General features: G+C 36.7%; 1 protein-coding gene across 1 annotated transcript in view; it reads right to left on the bottom strand.

Moving 5' to 3' along the window:
• Positions 1–17163, bottom strand: part of IRSp53 (Insulin receptor substrate 53 kDa) — a 205927-nt gene that overhangs the window by 33158 nt on the left and 155606 nt on the right. Inside the window, exon 5 of the mRNA XM_043425960.1 lies at positions 3888–3949. Within this exon, the coding sequence (XP_043281895.1) occupies positions 3888–3949 (62 nt within the window). The remainder of the gene's footprint in view (positions 1–3887; positions 3950–17163) is intronic.

Below are 17163 nucleotides of genomic sequence, written 5' to 3'. Positions count from 1 at the left end.
GCTTTCGGCCATTATGTTATAAAATCTCTCCGAATAGCTACATCTTTCGCTCTACATATATGCATGTATATTCAGACTTTATATATGGCGTTCCACGCCAAATCGGACGGTCTGAAAAATTTTTATTTTTGATTTCTTTGTTGGGATGGATTTATTTTTTATTACTTGTTCGGAGAATATCGACTTTCCTAAAAAAACGCTCTTTTTGGTTTTTCGTTCATAACTATCTTAATAATGGTTTTAACTGAAGAATTTTTTTAAAAATCTTCGTTTTCAAACGGTCTATACGGAAAAAAAATAGGAAAAAAAATATTTTTGATTAAAATTCTTAAGTCTGATATATTCAATACTGTTCGTGAAAGTAACTGTGGATTTTTTGAAAATTTACTATTTCAAACTACTATTATTTCAACAGTTTTTGAGACCAGCCGGTCGAGGACCCTCCATGATAACATCTTTTTTTGATGTTTCGAAATCAGAAAGAAGATTTTTTTTTGTATAAATCAATATGAGGGCGAATTTTTGTCACCGCATACTCTTTTTTTCACTTATTTGTAATTAATTTCAATAATTTTTAATTGTTAATAAGTATACAAAATCAATAAGTGAAAGTATTGAGACTATTTACGAACAATTATAGCAACCGTAGTTATTTAGTTTCATCCTCTTTGAAAATTTGCTCAAAAATTATATTATATAATGCTATATTTTGTTGCAAAGTTATCTTTTGTGAATAATAGCATCTTTAGGAATTTAAACCTGTACTACAGCTTCACTATTGGAAGCTTGATTCAATTAGTTTGTTGTTCTTGTAATTGGAAAAAATTCTCAAATATGTAGTATAAATCTCAGCTATACAGAAGTTGGAAATAAACATTTGATGTGGCTGGTAATGATTTTGAGGTTCACATTGTATTTGTACAGGGTAGACACGAATGATCAAAACGGTTCAAATTTCATAAATTTTAAAATCTTCAGGAGGTTAGTTTTAATTGTTTCTTTGCAGCATGGTTTTCCAATTTCAATGGATTCCAACATGTATGAAGCCGAGAATTAGACTTCATTTTTAAAGAATTTATTACTGAGTTCCAAAAAAAAAACACACACACAACTAACTGATTTGACGTTTACTTTTTGGCTTTAAAGGCTTATTTGCAATTGAAATTGATTGATTGATTGAAAATAAGTAAAGAAAGAATACACGCTGTCAAAAATCGGTACTTATTATGATTTATAAAAAATAAGTGTTCAAAAGAATACCAACTCAGTAACTGGAAGGAAGGAGTCATTCACAAAACTTACAAGTGAAGAGTCAGACCCAGGTCACATCGATGTGGAATACTCCGTTAATAAGTTTTGTAAATAATTCGTTCCTTCCACTTACTGAGTTGGTATTCTTTCGAACACCTATTTTTTATTTTTGTCAGAGTGTACTTTAATTGATACTAAAATGACTCGACAACGGTTCAGCCCAGTTTCTTCTAGTTTTTTCAATTTTTTTTCTTAGTTAAAAAGGCTTTTTCCAGCAGAAGGCCTGCGCCCACTTTAACTTAACGCTTGAAAATTTTCATACGAAAAACGAAATTTTCGTGAATTTTCTGAGATTTTCAAATTTAAGCTAGCAGTATTTTTATTTTTATACAATTATCAGCAAATGAAATAGCACCGGAAAAATCTATGACAAATCGTGAGTGCTTTTCAGAAGTAATACAAAACCGCGAAAAATTGCGGGCAAAATCGGAGAGGTGAAAGGTTAGACCCCGGTCGAATCGTTGTGAAAAGCCCCATATGTAAGTGCATAGAAATACACGCAGAACTGTAGTTGCTTGGAAAATAACGCTCGATCAACTCAGACGCCAAGAAAACTCAAGTGTAAAAGAAAAAAGAGCGTCATGCTCTCATTTCACTTGGTAACGTGTGTGTATCGTACACAAAACACCCCGAATATTTATCGTGCCATTCGGCCACCCCTAAGAAGACCGGTAAGAGCCGCATTTTTCTGTCCATTGTTCGAAAGTACTACGTCTGAGAGTTTCAAACATGCATTTTCCAACCCTCTTTGAACGTTGCTTTACAGGGTCTTTACAAAAGAAAGGTAAAAATGCATTTGATTTTTATTTTTATTTTTTTTTGGAGGAAAAATGTTTTAGTAAGGCAATCTGCATCTATTACATTCATTGGAAAATTACCATTGAATTGATCGAAGTTTAATTGATTTTAATATTACTTTGATTTGTTCACAATAAGAACCTTTTTTCATTTTTATTTTGGAAGGTATTTTTTAAAAACTTGTAACAAAACTGATCCCATAACTGTAACAAAATGATAGACCGCTAATATGTTACGACTAAATGATGATAAGTCCTGACTAAAAATCAAGAGATAGATACTAATATACTGATGCTTAGATTATTATTCTCTGGCAAGCTATAGGGCAGAGGTTGATCAAGGTGATTACAAATTACGATAAATGTTTGCAAAAATACAGATTAAATATGAGGGTAGCTGGAAAGCCGCTCATACAGTAACAGTGAAAATTAGATACTGTCTAACAAATTTATCGTTGTAGTAAAGGCAGTCAAAATATAACTATAATGTGATGACTAGCAAGGTATAATCAATAAGAAAGAATTGCGCACACAAAAAAACGGAAGGAAATGGTAAAAGAAGGTTGCGAATTGCAGACTTTAAACGGTTCGTAATATTCCGATGAGAAATACGAGTCGCAGAAATTCTTGTTTCGATTTTACCACCCTGACTTGCTTATCATCTCGAATTCTATTGCTTCGAACATTTTCATGTCACTTTCAGTCAGACGAGCGGCTCTTATCCAAAGGCGTATCGTGTACCAGTGGAAGGATTTCCACTAAACGAACCCCCGAAGCAAAAACCGCACTCCTACACCGATGCTCTGCATTTTCGCATAAATCAGCACGCTTTTAATTGCCTCGGTAAGGTTTATTTAAATAATTTGAAGGCCACAGACTTTGGCCACCGTCGAAAAGTCGTTCCTTCTACTCTGTGCTACCAGCATTGCTAGCGTATATTACTGTTGATGAAGGGAGAGAAAAGGAAAGATGAAAGCTCCGTGAGCGTGCTACGGCGACGACTATCCAATTTCGTTTGGGTTGCGCACACCAACTTTGCTCCGTGGCCACCAGCAGCTAGCAGTACACAGCCGCCAGAAATTGTATTCTACATCCTTCCGTTTAACAACTCAAACCAGCCAAAATGTCAAATTTACCATACACATACATTTGTTTACACACATGTATATATGCACTACTTTGAATTTAATGTTTCGACTTTTCCATATATGAATACGCTGCAACCTGGAAATTTCTGCAATGCAACATGGGCAATTGGGTTATTTCAGTCTGCAATCTAAATCTCATTAAAATTCGTCCTTAAAGAAATCTATTAGTTGTTCGGTCGATAAAATGCTATTAATCGGTTTATTCCGAGTACCTTAAAATTTGGAAACAAATATGAGTTACGCGGCTTATTTTTATTTTATCAGATAATAGGGCGTAATTTTCATTTTCCTCGATGAATCAAGAGTGTTCAAGTGAACCACGTTACTGCATTAGGGCTATCTCTCTCGCACCCATGCAACTTATGGAACAGAAGTTTCTAACTTCCCATGAAAGTGTTTCATAAATGTACTTTCATGGAAAGTTAGAGGATTCATAAAACTATTGTGAAAGTTCAGATCGCATAGAGCTTAAGCATGAGTTTTAACGAGTCTAATATTACGCACCAAAACAACTATTCATATCGATCCAAAATCATAATCACGTAATGATTCTAGTACAAAGCTCAATCACATCATAGAACAATGTTAAATATTATTGTTTCTAGTAAATCATAATGAAAACTGTACTCACGATAATTGTTTCTTGCTCCTGAATCGCTTTGTAAACCTCGACTATCCTCATGAGTGCGGATCCTGAAATCAATAGGAAAATTCCGAAAACATTAGCGACACATTTTTTCTTTCTCAATAACACTGACATACAAAAAATGAAGCAGTCTGTACCTTGGACCAGATCCATCTATCTCTATGTATTTTTACGCACCAAACTCATGTGACTCCAAAATTTTATATGGCAAGAATATCGTATAGCGAAATACATTTATAATAAAGTTTTTCACACCATTTTGTCCAAGTTCTAATTGATTGCATTCAGAATTTGTAGACATTTGGGTATAGTTTCGGATGAATCATGCTTGTTCAACTCTTGTACGAAAATATTTTTTGTCAGTTCTTCCGATTTTTTCCAAATTTATGATAAACGAGATTACTAGACGACAAATTCGGATCCAGTGTAATTATTACCCATTTCTGATCGGTTTTTTTCCATTCGAACAAAATTTCGGAATGTACGAGCTAGACTGCAGATTTATATTCAGTGCATCAAAATACATAAAGAACATACCTGATTTAGGTCGATGAGATTTTTCTCATATTCATAACTACGTTATTTCGGAATTTTTGTGGTTTTTCGAAATCAACTCAACATTTTGGATGTATATTGGCCAATCTGACTTTGAATTAGGGTTGAGCGCATCAAAATACTTAGAGATAAATAGGTCCGGTCCAAGATAAGGATGACTTCTTTTGTACCAGCATAATTAGTAAGAAGTTTATTCATTACTGCGTCGAATTAAAAAATATCTCAAAATATTTCTCTCAATATCGCAGCAATAAAAAGTAAAATATTTAAATAAAAGTGTATTAAAAAATACAGGAATATGGTCCGTCGTCGTGCATGAGACATGTACCACGAGACATTTTCACGGCGGTAACGCGGTTAGGTGAAATAGGAAGAGGAGGTTAAAAGTTCCGATGAGACGACGATGAGGTCTGTACTGTTAGAGGGCAGCTGGCTCAGCACTCTGAATAATTCAGATATCAGAAGCGCGCGAATGGCACTATCAACGCGACAGCATGACGATACTTTAATCTAGGGTTCGAGGGCATCATGTTCCAGTTCCTTAGCCCCAAGCGACTTATGGAAAGGTTGTACTGGTCCGAGTGAGAAAGTGGTTGAGTGCTGGCGTAAAGCGGGCTTTCCGGATGACTTTTGCAAAGCTTGGTCGAGGCGCAGAAGGATGAGAACGGAAACTTTAGGATGAGTCGAAAACCGCGCGAGAGGCGACGAAACCTGAAAAGAGGCTCGAAGCTTTGGATCAGAGTTTTTTCTTGCTTAAGGCCTTGACGTTAAAGCCTGAAGTCCAGCGGACTGATACTCTACGAAGCTAGAGAGAGTTTGGACGGGCGCGTTTGCGTGTGTATGTACGAGCGGGCGGAAAGACGGTGGCAGATGATGGCAGGAGCGAAAAAACAAACAGGATCTGGTGTGAGATTCACGATTGCCGGAAGCCGAAAGTTGGAAAAAGTTCGGATATTGTGGTGATGCGCGACGCCAGATCGAACCCTCAAAGTCTAAAACTCGTGAACACATACATACATACACACCCGCAACTATATACGTATGTGTTTAAACTTTTTTACTCTGAAACATTGGAGAGTATTATTTAGAAAAGAAAAAAGTGTACACTGTTTCCTTCTTATTTCCTCTTCTATATTTCTTATTTTCGAGTTTCGTGTTTGAGTTCGTGATCGCATCCTGCGTCCAAATACCGCGACACTTCCGGTCGGATGAAAAGACCGAAAACAAATGTCAACTTTACGTACTTTCACGCTTCTGTCCAACTTCCACACAGACAGTTCCGCTCAGCAAACTATGAAGCAAGAATCGTATCGGAATTTAATGTGGATCATTTAACGAACATGAAAGATATGTTTATTATCAAAACACTCAATTACGATAGGAAAATCTTTTTTGTCGGAATTTTTAAATATTTGTCAAGAATTTCGGGAGCTCCAGTCCACGAGAATATCAGATTTTTTATGGCGAGGCCGTAAATGAATGGGCATGACTGACAAAACCTGGGAAAATGTCTGGGCACTGTATATCGTCGTATCGCTGCTGTAGAATATCGTAATCCTTCGCAATACGTAAAGCTCGGTATGGTGTAGATTTCTATGTGTGGTATAAAGCAGGATACATGCTAAAATGCATATATGTTGTGGGAGCATTGTCTACCTACACACACAACCGTATGGTGGGGTACATACAATGTTGTGGGATTGGGGACACAGGGTAGAGTGGGAGAAGGGGCGTTGAGTGTGTAACGCAGTGTAACAACGCTTATGGGGCTTTGGTCTTCTGATGCGCGGCTTCCCTAGGATCCAGTTAATGCTTGGGGCAAGGGTTTAGCGCGCCAACGTAAACAGTGCGAACAACAACAACAGTGACATCAAGGCAAGCGTCAGTTGCACAGAATTGGGGCCTCATGAACATTTATATTATAAAAACAGGATATGCTCGGGTGCGTGCGTATATAAGCACCTACATAATATTCACCACCGTTGCTATTCAGAGGCAGTAATTTTCTAATGAAATTGATTACATAATCGTGAAATTTCAGAAGGCGAATAAAACACATATTCTAATTGAGGATGGACGTTCACTTTAACTTGAATAACGTTGAAGGGCCTAACTTTCCCGTTTTATTTGCCTATATTTGGTGTAATAGTAAGGATAATATTCTCTTTCACGTTGCAAACACCATTGATTCCATCCCCCAACTACACGAGAGCACGTATTCTTACACCATCCTAACGACTTCAAGATACGACGACATCTACTTCCTACAACGCAGTAGTGAAAGAACGTGACGTGTCGGACATTAATTGAGGTTTGCGTCAAAAATATAAAAATGGAAAAAACGCAAAAAAGGATTGCAAAAGTATCGTACTTAAACTAAAAGGATCTGAATTTTCTCAAGTGTTTACGATGTAAAAATTTTTCTTCGTACGACAAGTTCGATGATTCATTCATAAAACTAACATTCTTCCGGCCTTTCTTTTTAGAAAAAACTTTGTATGTTTTCCTACGAAGATGAAATTTGTGATTCATAATAGAAGCAAACATACAATAATTGTATTGACGAATTAGAAACTTTCTTTTCGGATTGATTTATTCAAATAGTATTTAAATAGAAATCTCCTTCATCACTCCACTTGCAAAAATCCACGGCCATTAACGTTTTGCTTGAGCGAAGTAACTATTTAATATACATGTTTGTTAGGAAGATTGTCAATCGAGGAGGGACATGAACAAAAAAGAAGATAGAAAATGAAACTAACGCAGATAAAAGACATGTAGCAATGATACAGAATCTACTTCAACCACGAATGTCCTATTTGTAGTATGCTAGTAAATTCGGGCTCTTTTTCCCGATTTCCGTTCATCCTGCACATATAAAGCAGATAAAATACTACACCAATATAGTGAAACTCAAAATCGCCGACAAACAGTATTTACCGAGCTCCAATATTTGGCATGAGTCCCGGGTACGAGAGTAAGAAAGAAAAAAAGGTGAAGAGAAAAAGGTCTTGAAAAATAGGAAACGAATCTGTATATATACGGCACTCAATGTCAACTAACACTTCCAATTGCATTAAATTTCTTTTTTATCTTTCCTGAAAAAAAAGACCACTTTAATTTATTTCACAATCAGTTAATTTGAAACTCTAGAATATGATTTCCAACGAATTATTTATTCCGCTGAAAAAGTTCGTTCAAAAGTCCCTTCAAAAAATTCATGATAACGAACTTTTAATAGAACTTTCATCAACTTAAAATGTTGTTTCAGTCTACTGCTTCTAAAGATGAAATAATAATTGCAATGAACCAAAAAACATTATGACGAACAAATTTTTGTTCAGTTTGAATCGTTTTGCAATAGGCACACCGATCTCTAAACATTTATGCGTATTTACTCAAAAATTGTAGCAGGTTTATAGATAAAAAATACACTGAAAACCTCATAGTCTCTATAAGAAATAGATTGAATCTCGATACAGTACGTCACTAGATCTTCCTATAGCTATGAGGTAGACATTGGAAAATTTGTTTTATCTTCAAATTGGATATACAATGGAAGGTGTATCGGGTGCATCGAACGAGAACACAAGAGCAACGGGCGGGCCTTCTTGACTCGGGCAATTGACCATTCCGTTTGATTCGACGTTCAGTCCATCCAGACTGACTTGATTCCGGGATTCCGGTTCTGTACCGGACTTGAACACGTTTCTGTCTTTGCCCGCGATCACCGAATTTGTAGACTTTTGTTCGGTGTCAAGAAGGTATTGAAAACTTCTGCAACCTTGAATAAAAAAAAAAAAAATAAAAATAAAAAAACATTAACTAAAGGAAGAAAACGGTAAAAGTATAATGGCCAGGACTGAGAATTCGTTAGTAGACGCTACGAGAAAATCGACCTAAAGGTCACACTCCTCTTGGAGGGTTGAATCAGCTCCTCGAATCCATCGGCCATCGAGCACGCGCTCAACCGGAAGAACATTTGGCAACGGTATTCGTGGAGCCGCACTTCCGCCGACTGGCCTGTATACCCTACAATCGTCTCAACCCTCTACCTCCCCCCACCCTCTCCGTTTTATTCCACTAAAGCAACCCTTGCACAACGATAAAAGCCTTCCCCACGCATTTTCATGCAAACTCTCAGCAAGCCTCTACCCGATCAGTCTCGTTCTCTCCCTCTTTCTTTCCACCCCTCTGCGTACTGAAATTTCTACAACAGCTCGTTATGATCCGAACGAGTTCACCCTCATTCTTGCATCTATCCCTCACCGGTTTAATATTGTTATATTCCGCTGCAATGCGGTACGATTCGGAATCTTCGATGAGAGTGCATCTGATGTGAAGTCCGCAAATAGACAAATGCTTTCGTTCGTTATCGTGCTAGTTGATAGAATATTCGGAAGTGTTGTAGGGGCTTTTATAAATGGAATGAAAGGCGTATTATCGAGTGCAACGTTATTGTTTTTGTCGGGAGACCTCTAGTCGTTCGCTAATTCGACACAACAGCTTTGGCTATAGAAGCGAACAAAGCGTATAGTTCAGGTCACGTCTTTCGAGTCTTGCGAACAAGTTATCGAGGCTCTTTGGGGACGAACCGTTATCGCGGCTCTTATTTAGATATTACGTGGAAGAGATAAATTCATGATAAACACTGTATGACCACATTGTTTATTCTTCACTCATACATGTGATAAGAATAATGGATAATTATTTGATTTTTTCATGAAAAGTTGGACATTTGAAAGTTGAAACCTTTAGGATCAAAAATAGCTTTGATATAGGAAAAGAAAAAAAATTTAGTTCGGAAGTTTGACACGCGATATCTAATTAATGTCGATTCCGTCTGGCAAAGCGTTGCTTGTTGGTTAATGATGAAGATAAACAGAAAAATTGGCATCAAGCGTTCAGGGAGGTTCGGTGCGAATACTAGTTGAAAGTCTCACTGCAATGGCGACGAGGGGAAGCTGCTGGGATGCAAAAGGGGAAGAAGTAGAAGGGTTCAAGTTTTATTGAGTATAGCGTTGAAAATTCGCACCAAGTATTGCGTGATTTTCCGATGTTTGAGAGCAGGTAAACAGAGATACGACCTTTCAATCTCGTGATATACGGGTATACCAACAATTTTTATATTCGCGGTTAATTAATGAATCAACGTCCGTATGTATTGCTTTAAAGATAATAATACAACAAAGCACTCTGAATACAAACCGAAAAAGCGCTTTCAAGCAAATTGACAACCACGTGAATATTAATTTTGATTGACCAGAAAATCTTTGGTATACAATACATTGAAAGCAAAATGTTCTCTTTGCTCTCCGAAAATCTCTTCTATTCGAAAATATTCCTATGAAAGAGGTCAGCGATTTTGATAACCAAAGCTCTTACATCGGAGGGTTTCAGTAACATTATTATTGTGATCTACCAGCATTGAGGAAACAAATTCAAACGCGATGGAATTGAGAATAAATAAGGCCACGATAATTACCCGAAAAGAAGCATGAAAAAATTAAGTTTTCATCACATCGTGAATAGTTCTATCATTGCATTCATACTGTTTAAGTTCTCTCTTTGGTAGAGAAATGTTTTTCAACAAGGAAGAGATAAATATGAAAAAATGGCAAGGATTGCGTTATTCACGGTGAGGACAGAAGGCTCTTGAAGCTTCGGAGAAAATAGTATGCACTCATTTTTATGAAAAATTGCATTGAAAAGTCCGTGGGTTGAAGCGAAATATGTCAAATAAAAAGATAAAGATGGTGGATGAAGAAGAAAAATCGCTGAGTCGGAAATTCATTAAAAATGTTGCAATTTGGTTGAAGTCAATTGTGCATTACTCGGATACGATAAAAGAGATGTGGCGAAGCATAGAAATCCACTTTCGTCAGGAGATGTAGATGAAGATCAGAGTAAAATGTGTAGGAAAAGCAGAGGGAATGGAGAAAGAAGGAAGCGGTGCGGGATGGAATAAAACGTTGGAAGATGTTCGCGGGAGGGGAATGAGAACGAAAAGCTCGACTACTCCGTTCGGGAGAAGGTAAGTACGCGAATACGCGCGGAAGTTGAAAAGTAGGGGCGGTAAAGGGGGAGGGTGAGTAGTTTTCCGCATCTGTGCCCACGACGCGATGTCGGGAGTAGAAGTGGCATCCCCTCAGTGCTAACCGACTCCTTGCTGATCTCCCTTCCCCTCTATCTACCCATTTACTCAGCACGCTTCTCGACGATGGTTGCACTGACTGAGTGTGTAGAGCTCCAAGCTCCGAGCGGAGAGTGGGGAGAAAACAAGGAGAATCTTGAAACAACAATCGTACGAGTTATCGTACTTCCTTACTCTCTCTCTTTCTCTCTCTCTCTCTCTCTCTCACTCTTTTTATTACGAGGGTGAAACAAACAGTTTTGCACCGTTCGACCGTCTCGAACTAGTTAACGTGGAATTCTCGCGCGCATATCGGGTCTCTCGAACAAGACCGAAAGCTTATTCCTTCAGCTAGCTTCCACACTCACTATTCTATTTCTCTAAATTCACTTCCGTGTTCCCACACTTTCCAAACTCTCTCGAGCAAAACAATCAACAAATTATAGCTAACCATACACCTTTTTATCACGGCCAATAATTGTTGCTTGAACGATTGCCATCTTTGTGACTTCATACTAAACGATACTCATATTATTAGTTAATCAGTATTTTTAATAGTATGTTGTTGAGTTTTTAATGTAAGACATGGAAAGCTGTCTCTTATATGCTTGGCCAAGCGTTTCTGAAAAATTAATTGAAAAATTTATAAAGCAGGAGCAAGTCGTAAAGACGAAGATACAAAAATGCTATGACCTCATAAAACGCGAATATTCGTGAATATAAAAGTAGGACGGGACTTGAACTGCCTTTTTTTTATTCCTTGGCGTCAAGCCACGACCCTAGTTATCTATAGTAAAATTCCGTTTGGTATCTTGAATTTTCAAAGATGTTTTGTAAACAAAATTTTCATATTCGTATCTTTTCTATTATACGTTTGTATATTGAATTCCTTTGTCGACATAGTGAGTTCGTTAACTTATCTCAGTCCCCCCTAGCGTAAAAATGAGATGACTGAATTAATCAAATCGTTTTGTAACATGCTTTTCTGTGAGCAATTTTGATTATCAATCGATACAATTTATCGAAAAAAACGTTCCGATAGAAAAAAAAGCTGAAATGGGATTGAGAATGAGAGATTTGACAATTTGGAATACAGTCTACATCTATAGTTGGTTCAGAGGCGTGGCAGAAAAACGGATGGGTGAAAACATTTTTCCTTCCTCATCCATCCCCAATATCGTGTCGTATGAGAAGAAAAAGTGAGACGAAAAAGAGAAATAGAGGTTCGGTACTTTCGCTTGGAGAATAATTTAGATTTGTTCATTCCCGCCGATCATTTAAAGCAATAAATCAGAACAGGAGGTCATTTTGAAAAGTCACTTATGAGAGAGGGGGTGAAAATTTGGAGCAGAATGAAATGAAAAAAAAGGTTAATAAAAGCAGGTACAAACGATTCAAATAGCATTCGCAAAATCAGCTATTTGTGAGCTCTTGCCATTTTGTATCCAAACATCCAACATTTCATCACGTTAAACGTAAGTACCGAGGTAGAATCTCGCGACAGAAAAAAAAGACAAATCGAGAAAGATATAGAAGGTGAGAAAAGATCGGAAAGACAGTGAAATAAATACAGCTGAAGCAGCTTACGTATAGTAGTTGAATTGTAGCCGTCATTCCCGCGAAGTAACTAATAAGCGAAAACGGGAAGGGAGATTGAAAAGACGCGAGAACGATAAAACCAGCAGAGAGGAAAACTACGTTAAGCAGGGATTGTTGGTGAGGAGGAAATTAAAGAACAGAAAAGTACAGAGAAGGAATGCTGGAGCTGGATATTTGGTGCGTAAAACGGGAGAACAAGAGGAAAAAATGGTGACAGGATAGTAGTAGAAACGACAAAAATCGAAAAAAAAAAAACAAAACGGACCGAGCTGGGGTTTGGGGGAGAGAAAGGTATTGAAATTCGAGATACAAGCAACTGCTGAACCGTTCCAATCTCTTTTTTTTTTGTTATTTTTCGTTTTTCAATTTTAAAACGACTGAAAATGGAAAACACCATTCTGAAATTCTATCCACATGAGATCGACATATACGGATGAGACATACGTCATTTTTTTGATTTTATTTCGGGAAATTTCTTACTTGTCTTTCGATTAAGGATTTTACCAAATACACATTTTCCAATTTGATTTTGCTTATCCTCGAGTGATTTTTCTCAAGTATTGCTTTCCCCGACAGCTGCAACTCGAGAACTATGGATGCTGCCGTCAAAGCGACGGATATAGCAAGAATTTTAAGGAGGCTCGGCTCCGTAGGGTTGGATTCTGTGAGCGCATGAGCAGGCCACCCGTTTTTGAAGTATGCATATTTGCGATAACATACCGGATTATAGATGTATTCTTAGTAATTTAATACAGAAGTAATAATGGATTATTATAAATTTTTATTATAAATTTATACTTCTTTTTTATTACAAATTTTTTTTTATAAAATTTATAAATTTTTATAAAATATAATATAATTTTTTTTTATTATGAATTTAGACAATTATAAATGCATTTATAACCCCGAATTGACTGTGTGCTTCAAAGGCCGCACTGCCGAATCGTCTCATGTCCCTCTTTCTATAACATGGTGAGTTGATCGATGGTTTCATTTTGACCAAAAGAGAGCTTACTAAAACTATACTCCTCAAGTAGAAAGATCATGTCTTGTGATTCGTTATCTACTTTCGTCATGCAGGGCTATAACTTCCAGTCGTATAATCGATTTCTAAAGTGTATTCAAATAAATTGTAATCGACTGATCTTGATCAATATTATAATCTCTTGAGCAACGAGATAATATTCACGCTCATTGCCGTAAACACGAAAAAAAAGTATTCAGATTCTCACAGAAATTTATACCACGAGGAGTTGAACCATCAGAATATCTTCGTTAATCAATTTTCAAATCAAAAATAGATGTTGAGAAGAAGTTCTTGCGGCTCACGAAACGAACTTTCTCAACATGCTTCGTTAAATATCAAAATATGTGTTTCGTTCTTCACCACCCTCATATTTCAGCAGTAAGATTATTTTTGCTGACGATATCATGATTTTGGGTTCTGATCAGTTCATCGAATTCATACGAATGTATATGAAGGTGGGAATGAGGAAGGAATGGTATTTTTTTTTTTAACTGAACAAACAACATTACATATTATTTGAATTAGTTAAATACAGTGGAGTTTAACCGCTTATCTCACTGAATAAAAAACTAAATTCCGAGTCTCAGACAGAAAGACATAATTTTAAAGGATAGATAGAACAAGTGCCGCAAATATTACGTTACTTTTTCAAAATTGCGGTATTCAAACTTTAGGTAAAATACAGCTCAAAAATCATAAAATCAGATTCATATAAACGAAGCAATTTTTTTCTTTTCGTAGAAAGTTTTACGTTTGTTTTTGAGATACGTAAGAAAACAACCTCTTTACCCTTTTTATATCCACCCTCACCACCAATTTTCCATAGAACGTCTTCCTCGTTTCAATAGTACTGTCTCTGTATATATATATATTTTGTAAATCGCACCCCTATGAAGGTTTCATAACTCGAGTCGACACGTCCCGTCGTGGCGCCATCTTGAAGGTTTCGTCTTTCCGCATTTCGTGCATGAAATGCAATACACACCATCGCGAGGCAGCTGGCTATAGAAATGGAGATAACGAAAAAACCCGGAGAGAGAGCACTTGTATCCGTACAGGTAAATACTAGTACTGACGAAAGTGTTGGGCATGGAACATAAAAACGTTCTGTATACTTTCCGGATAGAATGGCAAATGACCAGAATCGATGTAAGTGAAGAAAAATACGAATTGCCGATTTATCTATTCTACTTCAAGTGTAATGATACGTAAAAAAAGAATTTTCCTAGGTTTTCCGTGGGCTTTTTATTCATAATGGCCGTTATTACTTCGAAATTCTTAAAAGATAACAACTCAGTTCCCCGAACATGAGATCCAATTACAGGAGGTACTAAATTTTTTGTTTCAAATTATAAATATCAAGATGATATTTTCGGCGGCGTTGAAAAAATTGTTATCATGATAGTTTGGAATAACCTAAAAATGGGTTTGGTCGTTGGAATCGTTTTCAGCAGGAACCGAGACAAGAAGTCTGCGCTACAATGACGGAGAAACGAGCGGAAAAAACAGGGGAAAAAGACAGCGAGAAAAAAACGGGTAGGTAAATACCGAGCGTAGTCAGACGCGCCAGACTCATTTTTTCCGGTTTCATTTTTTCCCCTCTTTGTCGGTGCTTCTTTTTCTGTGTGATGAAGAGTCATCCACAAATGAAAAAAAATTTACATACATATTCTGAAGAAAGCGAACAAAATACAGGACGAAAAAAAGGATGGGGCGGGAAATCGAGAGGGTGAGATTTTGGGATTTTCTCAGAAGTAATGGGACTTCTCTTTCGCGTGATCCACCTAGAAATGGGAAATGTTAGTAATATATCTGAGTGTACGTATATACTGGGACAAGCTCATGACCTATAGTTTCGAGGTGAAAGAGGATCCGTATAAACGGCTACGAGAGAAAAGACTTTAAGAAGACAGTAGAGAGGGACATTAGGTTCACAGTTGAAAAAGAACGAAAATGTTGAGTTCGTAGTGAGGTAACAGGGTGGCAAAAGCGAGACGAGACTGAGTCTTGGCTAGGCAAAACGCGCCCAAGGGGCAAACACGAGAATAAGGAGAAGAGGGAAAAGTCGAGAAGGTTGAGAAGGTACAAGAGCTGGATTCACGGGATAAGCGTGAGATAGGGCTGTCAGAAAGAAGGATGAAGCTAACGCGTGTTACTTGCCACATAGTCTAAATATATAGATTATGCACATACAGATGGAAGTATACGTAAATAAAAGTATACAAGTATACATGCCTTTATATTTTTCTACTGATATTACATATCACATGCGTTCGGTATTGGTGGACTTATATAATGCATTCTATCGGAGCTCAACCAACTTTGGCCCCTCATTGATTTCGATTTGAGATGATTATTTATCTCAAGTTTATCGGGTTGTTGCGTAATATATCTTCATATATTTTTTGTGGTATTTTTTAATTTTAATTTTCACATATACTTCATATCATTCACGATTGTAACTTCTGTTCATGCCGATGGATGTTTAACGACTCGAGAAAAATGAATGCAACATTTTTTATGAACGTTGGAAAAAGATGTAAAAAATTCTGAATGGCATATCGATAAAAAGAACGAGATTCTGATTCGTGAATTCGACATTGAAGCTCCCATATTCGTACTACATATTCTTATGATTTTTGTATCTATATTACATAATAGAGCTAAGCTGGATGAGTATTTGCAGGCTATACGGTATATTAGAATTCATACGACTTCTCTTGTAGTATAAATCCTATATAAATGTCAGTTGGCAGTACGTGTTAGTTGTGCCAACGAAAGCGTGTCGAGTTTACGATTTTTGCGAGCATTATCCTGCGAATATTGTGCGCGTCCTCGATGCTCTCGCACTTGTCTTTTACCTGCCTTCTGAATCGAGTTCACGGCCTTTCGTCTCTTTACGAGAACATGAGTACAAAACCTATGTATACCAAAAAGTAAAAACTTCATAAGTACGAATAACATAAGAGAGTAACAAACTGTTCTGAATTTTCGTATTTCAACTGCAAATTGAGTTGATTTTTATAAAAAAAATTAATATTCAACGTTTGTCGAGTAGAATTCTTGAAACTCACATAAGATGTTAATTATATTGCCTCTATTGATTGCCTTTATTTTTTCTATTAGGTGTATATATATGTGGAGTGTACACTGGTGCCCAGATTTAAATGAACATTGAGTCCTAAAATTTAAACCGTTTTCGACAAGTCTTATTTCGGTATACCAGAATAATATCATCCAAGTCTCTACATTTCTTTCAAATTTGTTGTACTTATGAGAAAAAAAAATTGAGCCGCAAAACCTTTAATTTTTTTCTCTGTGGGCCCCTGAAGATCAATTACGACACTTCTTTCAAAATTTGTAAATATGATGCTGCACGTAACATATGTCTCGTGATAAAGGTTAAGTCAAATTACGACTCAGAAGTTATTTTTCATTCAAACAGCATAAAATGAAGTGATACTAATGACTCGGACTGAATTAAATTTCCTCTAATGAACACAAAAATACCAACTACAGAAGTATTCGTGAACTTAAAAAGTATAATAAACAAACGAATGTACATAGTTATTAATAGAACAATGGTTGAATGAAGTAAAATTAGATTGTAAACAAGAACCGTGTTCTGAAAAAAACACAAATTATAAATAAAGCCGTGAATCTGGCAATACTAATGAAAAAAAAGGCAAACAAAACAGTGCATTTTTTTCCGTCAATTTTATTAGATATTTTGCGACGAAAAAATTACACGTTCTGCAGTTGCCGATTCCGCATATAATGTCTCATATGTATAAAGCTCCACAATTTAGATTAGGTTGTCCATAATAGTACATTGTGTAACAAGGAGGCAAAGTGGATTTTTTACGCCGAGCGCGTAATCGCGCTCTCCTTGTCGTAACTCCAAGGAGTTAAAAGTGGTGTTTTACGTACTCCCCACCACTAATCTA

This window comes from Venturia canescens, chromosome 8 (assembly GCF_019457755.1).
Source record: "Venturia canescens isolate UGA chromosome 8, ASM1945775v1, whole genome shotgun sequence".
NCBI classification, from domain to species: domain Eukaryota; kingdom Metazoa; phylum Arthropoda; class Insecta; order Hymenoptera; family Ichneumonidae; genus Venturia; species Venturia canescens.
Note: the sequence above shows the minus strand (reverse complement) of the source record. Positions and strands in the feature narration are given on the sequence as shown.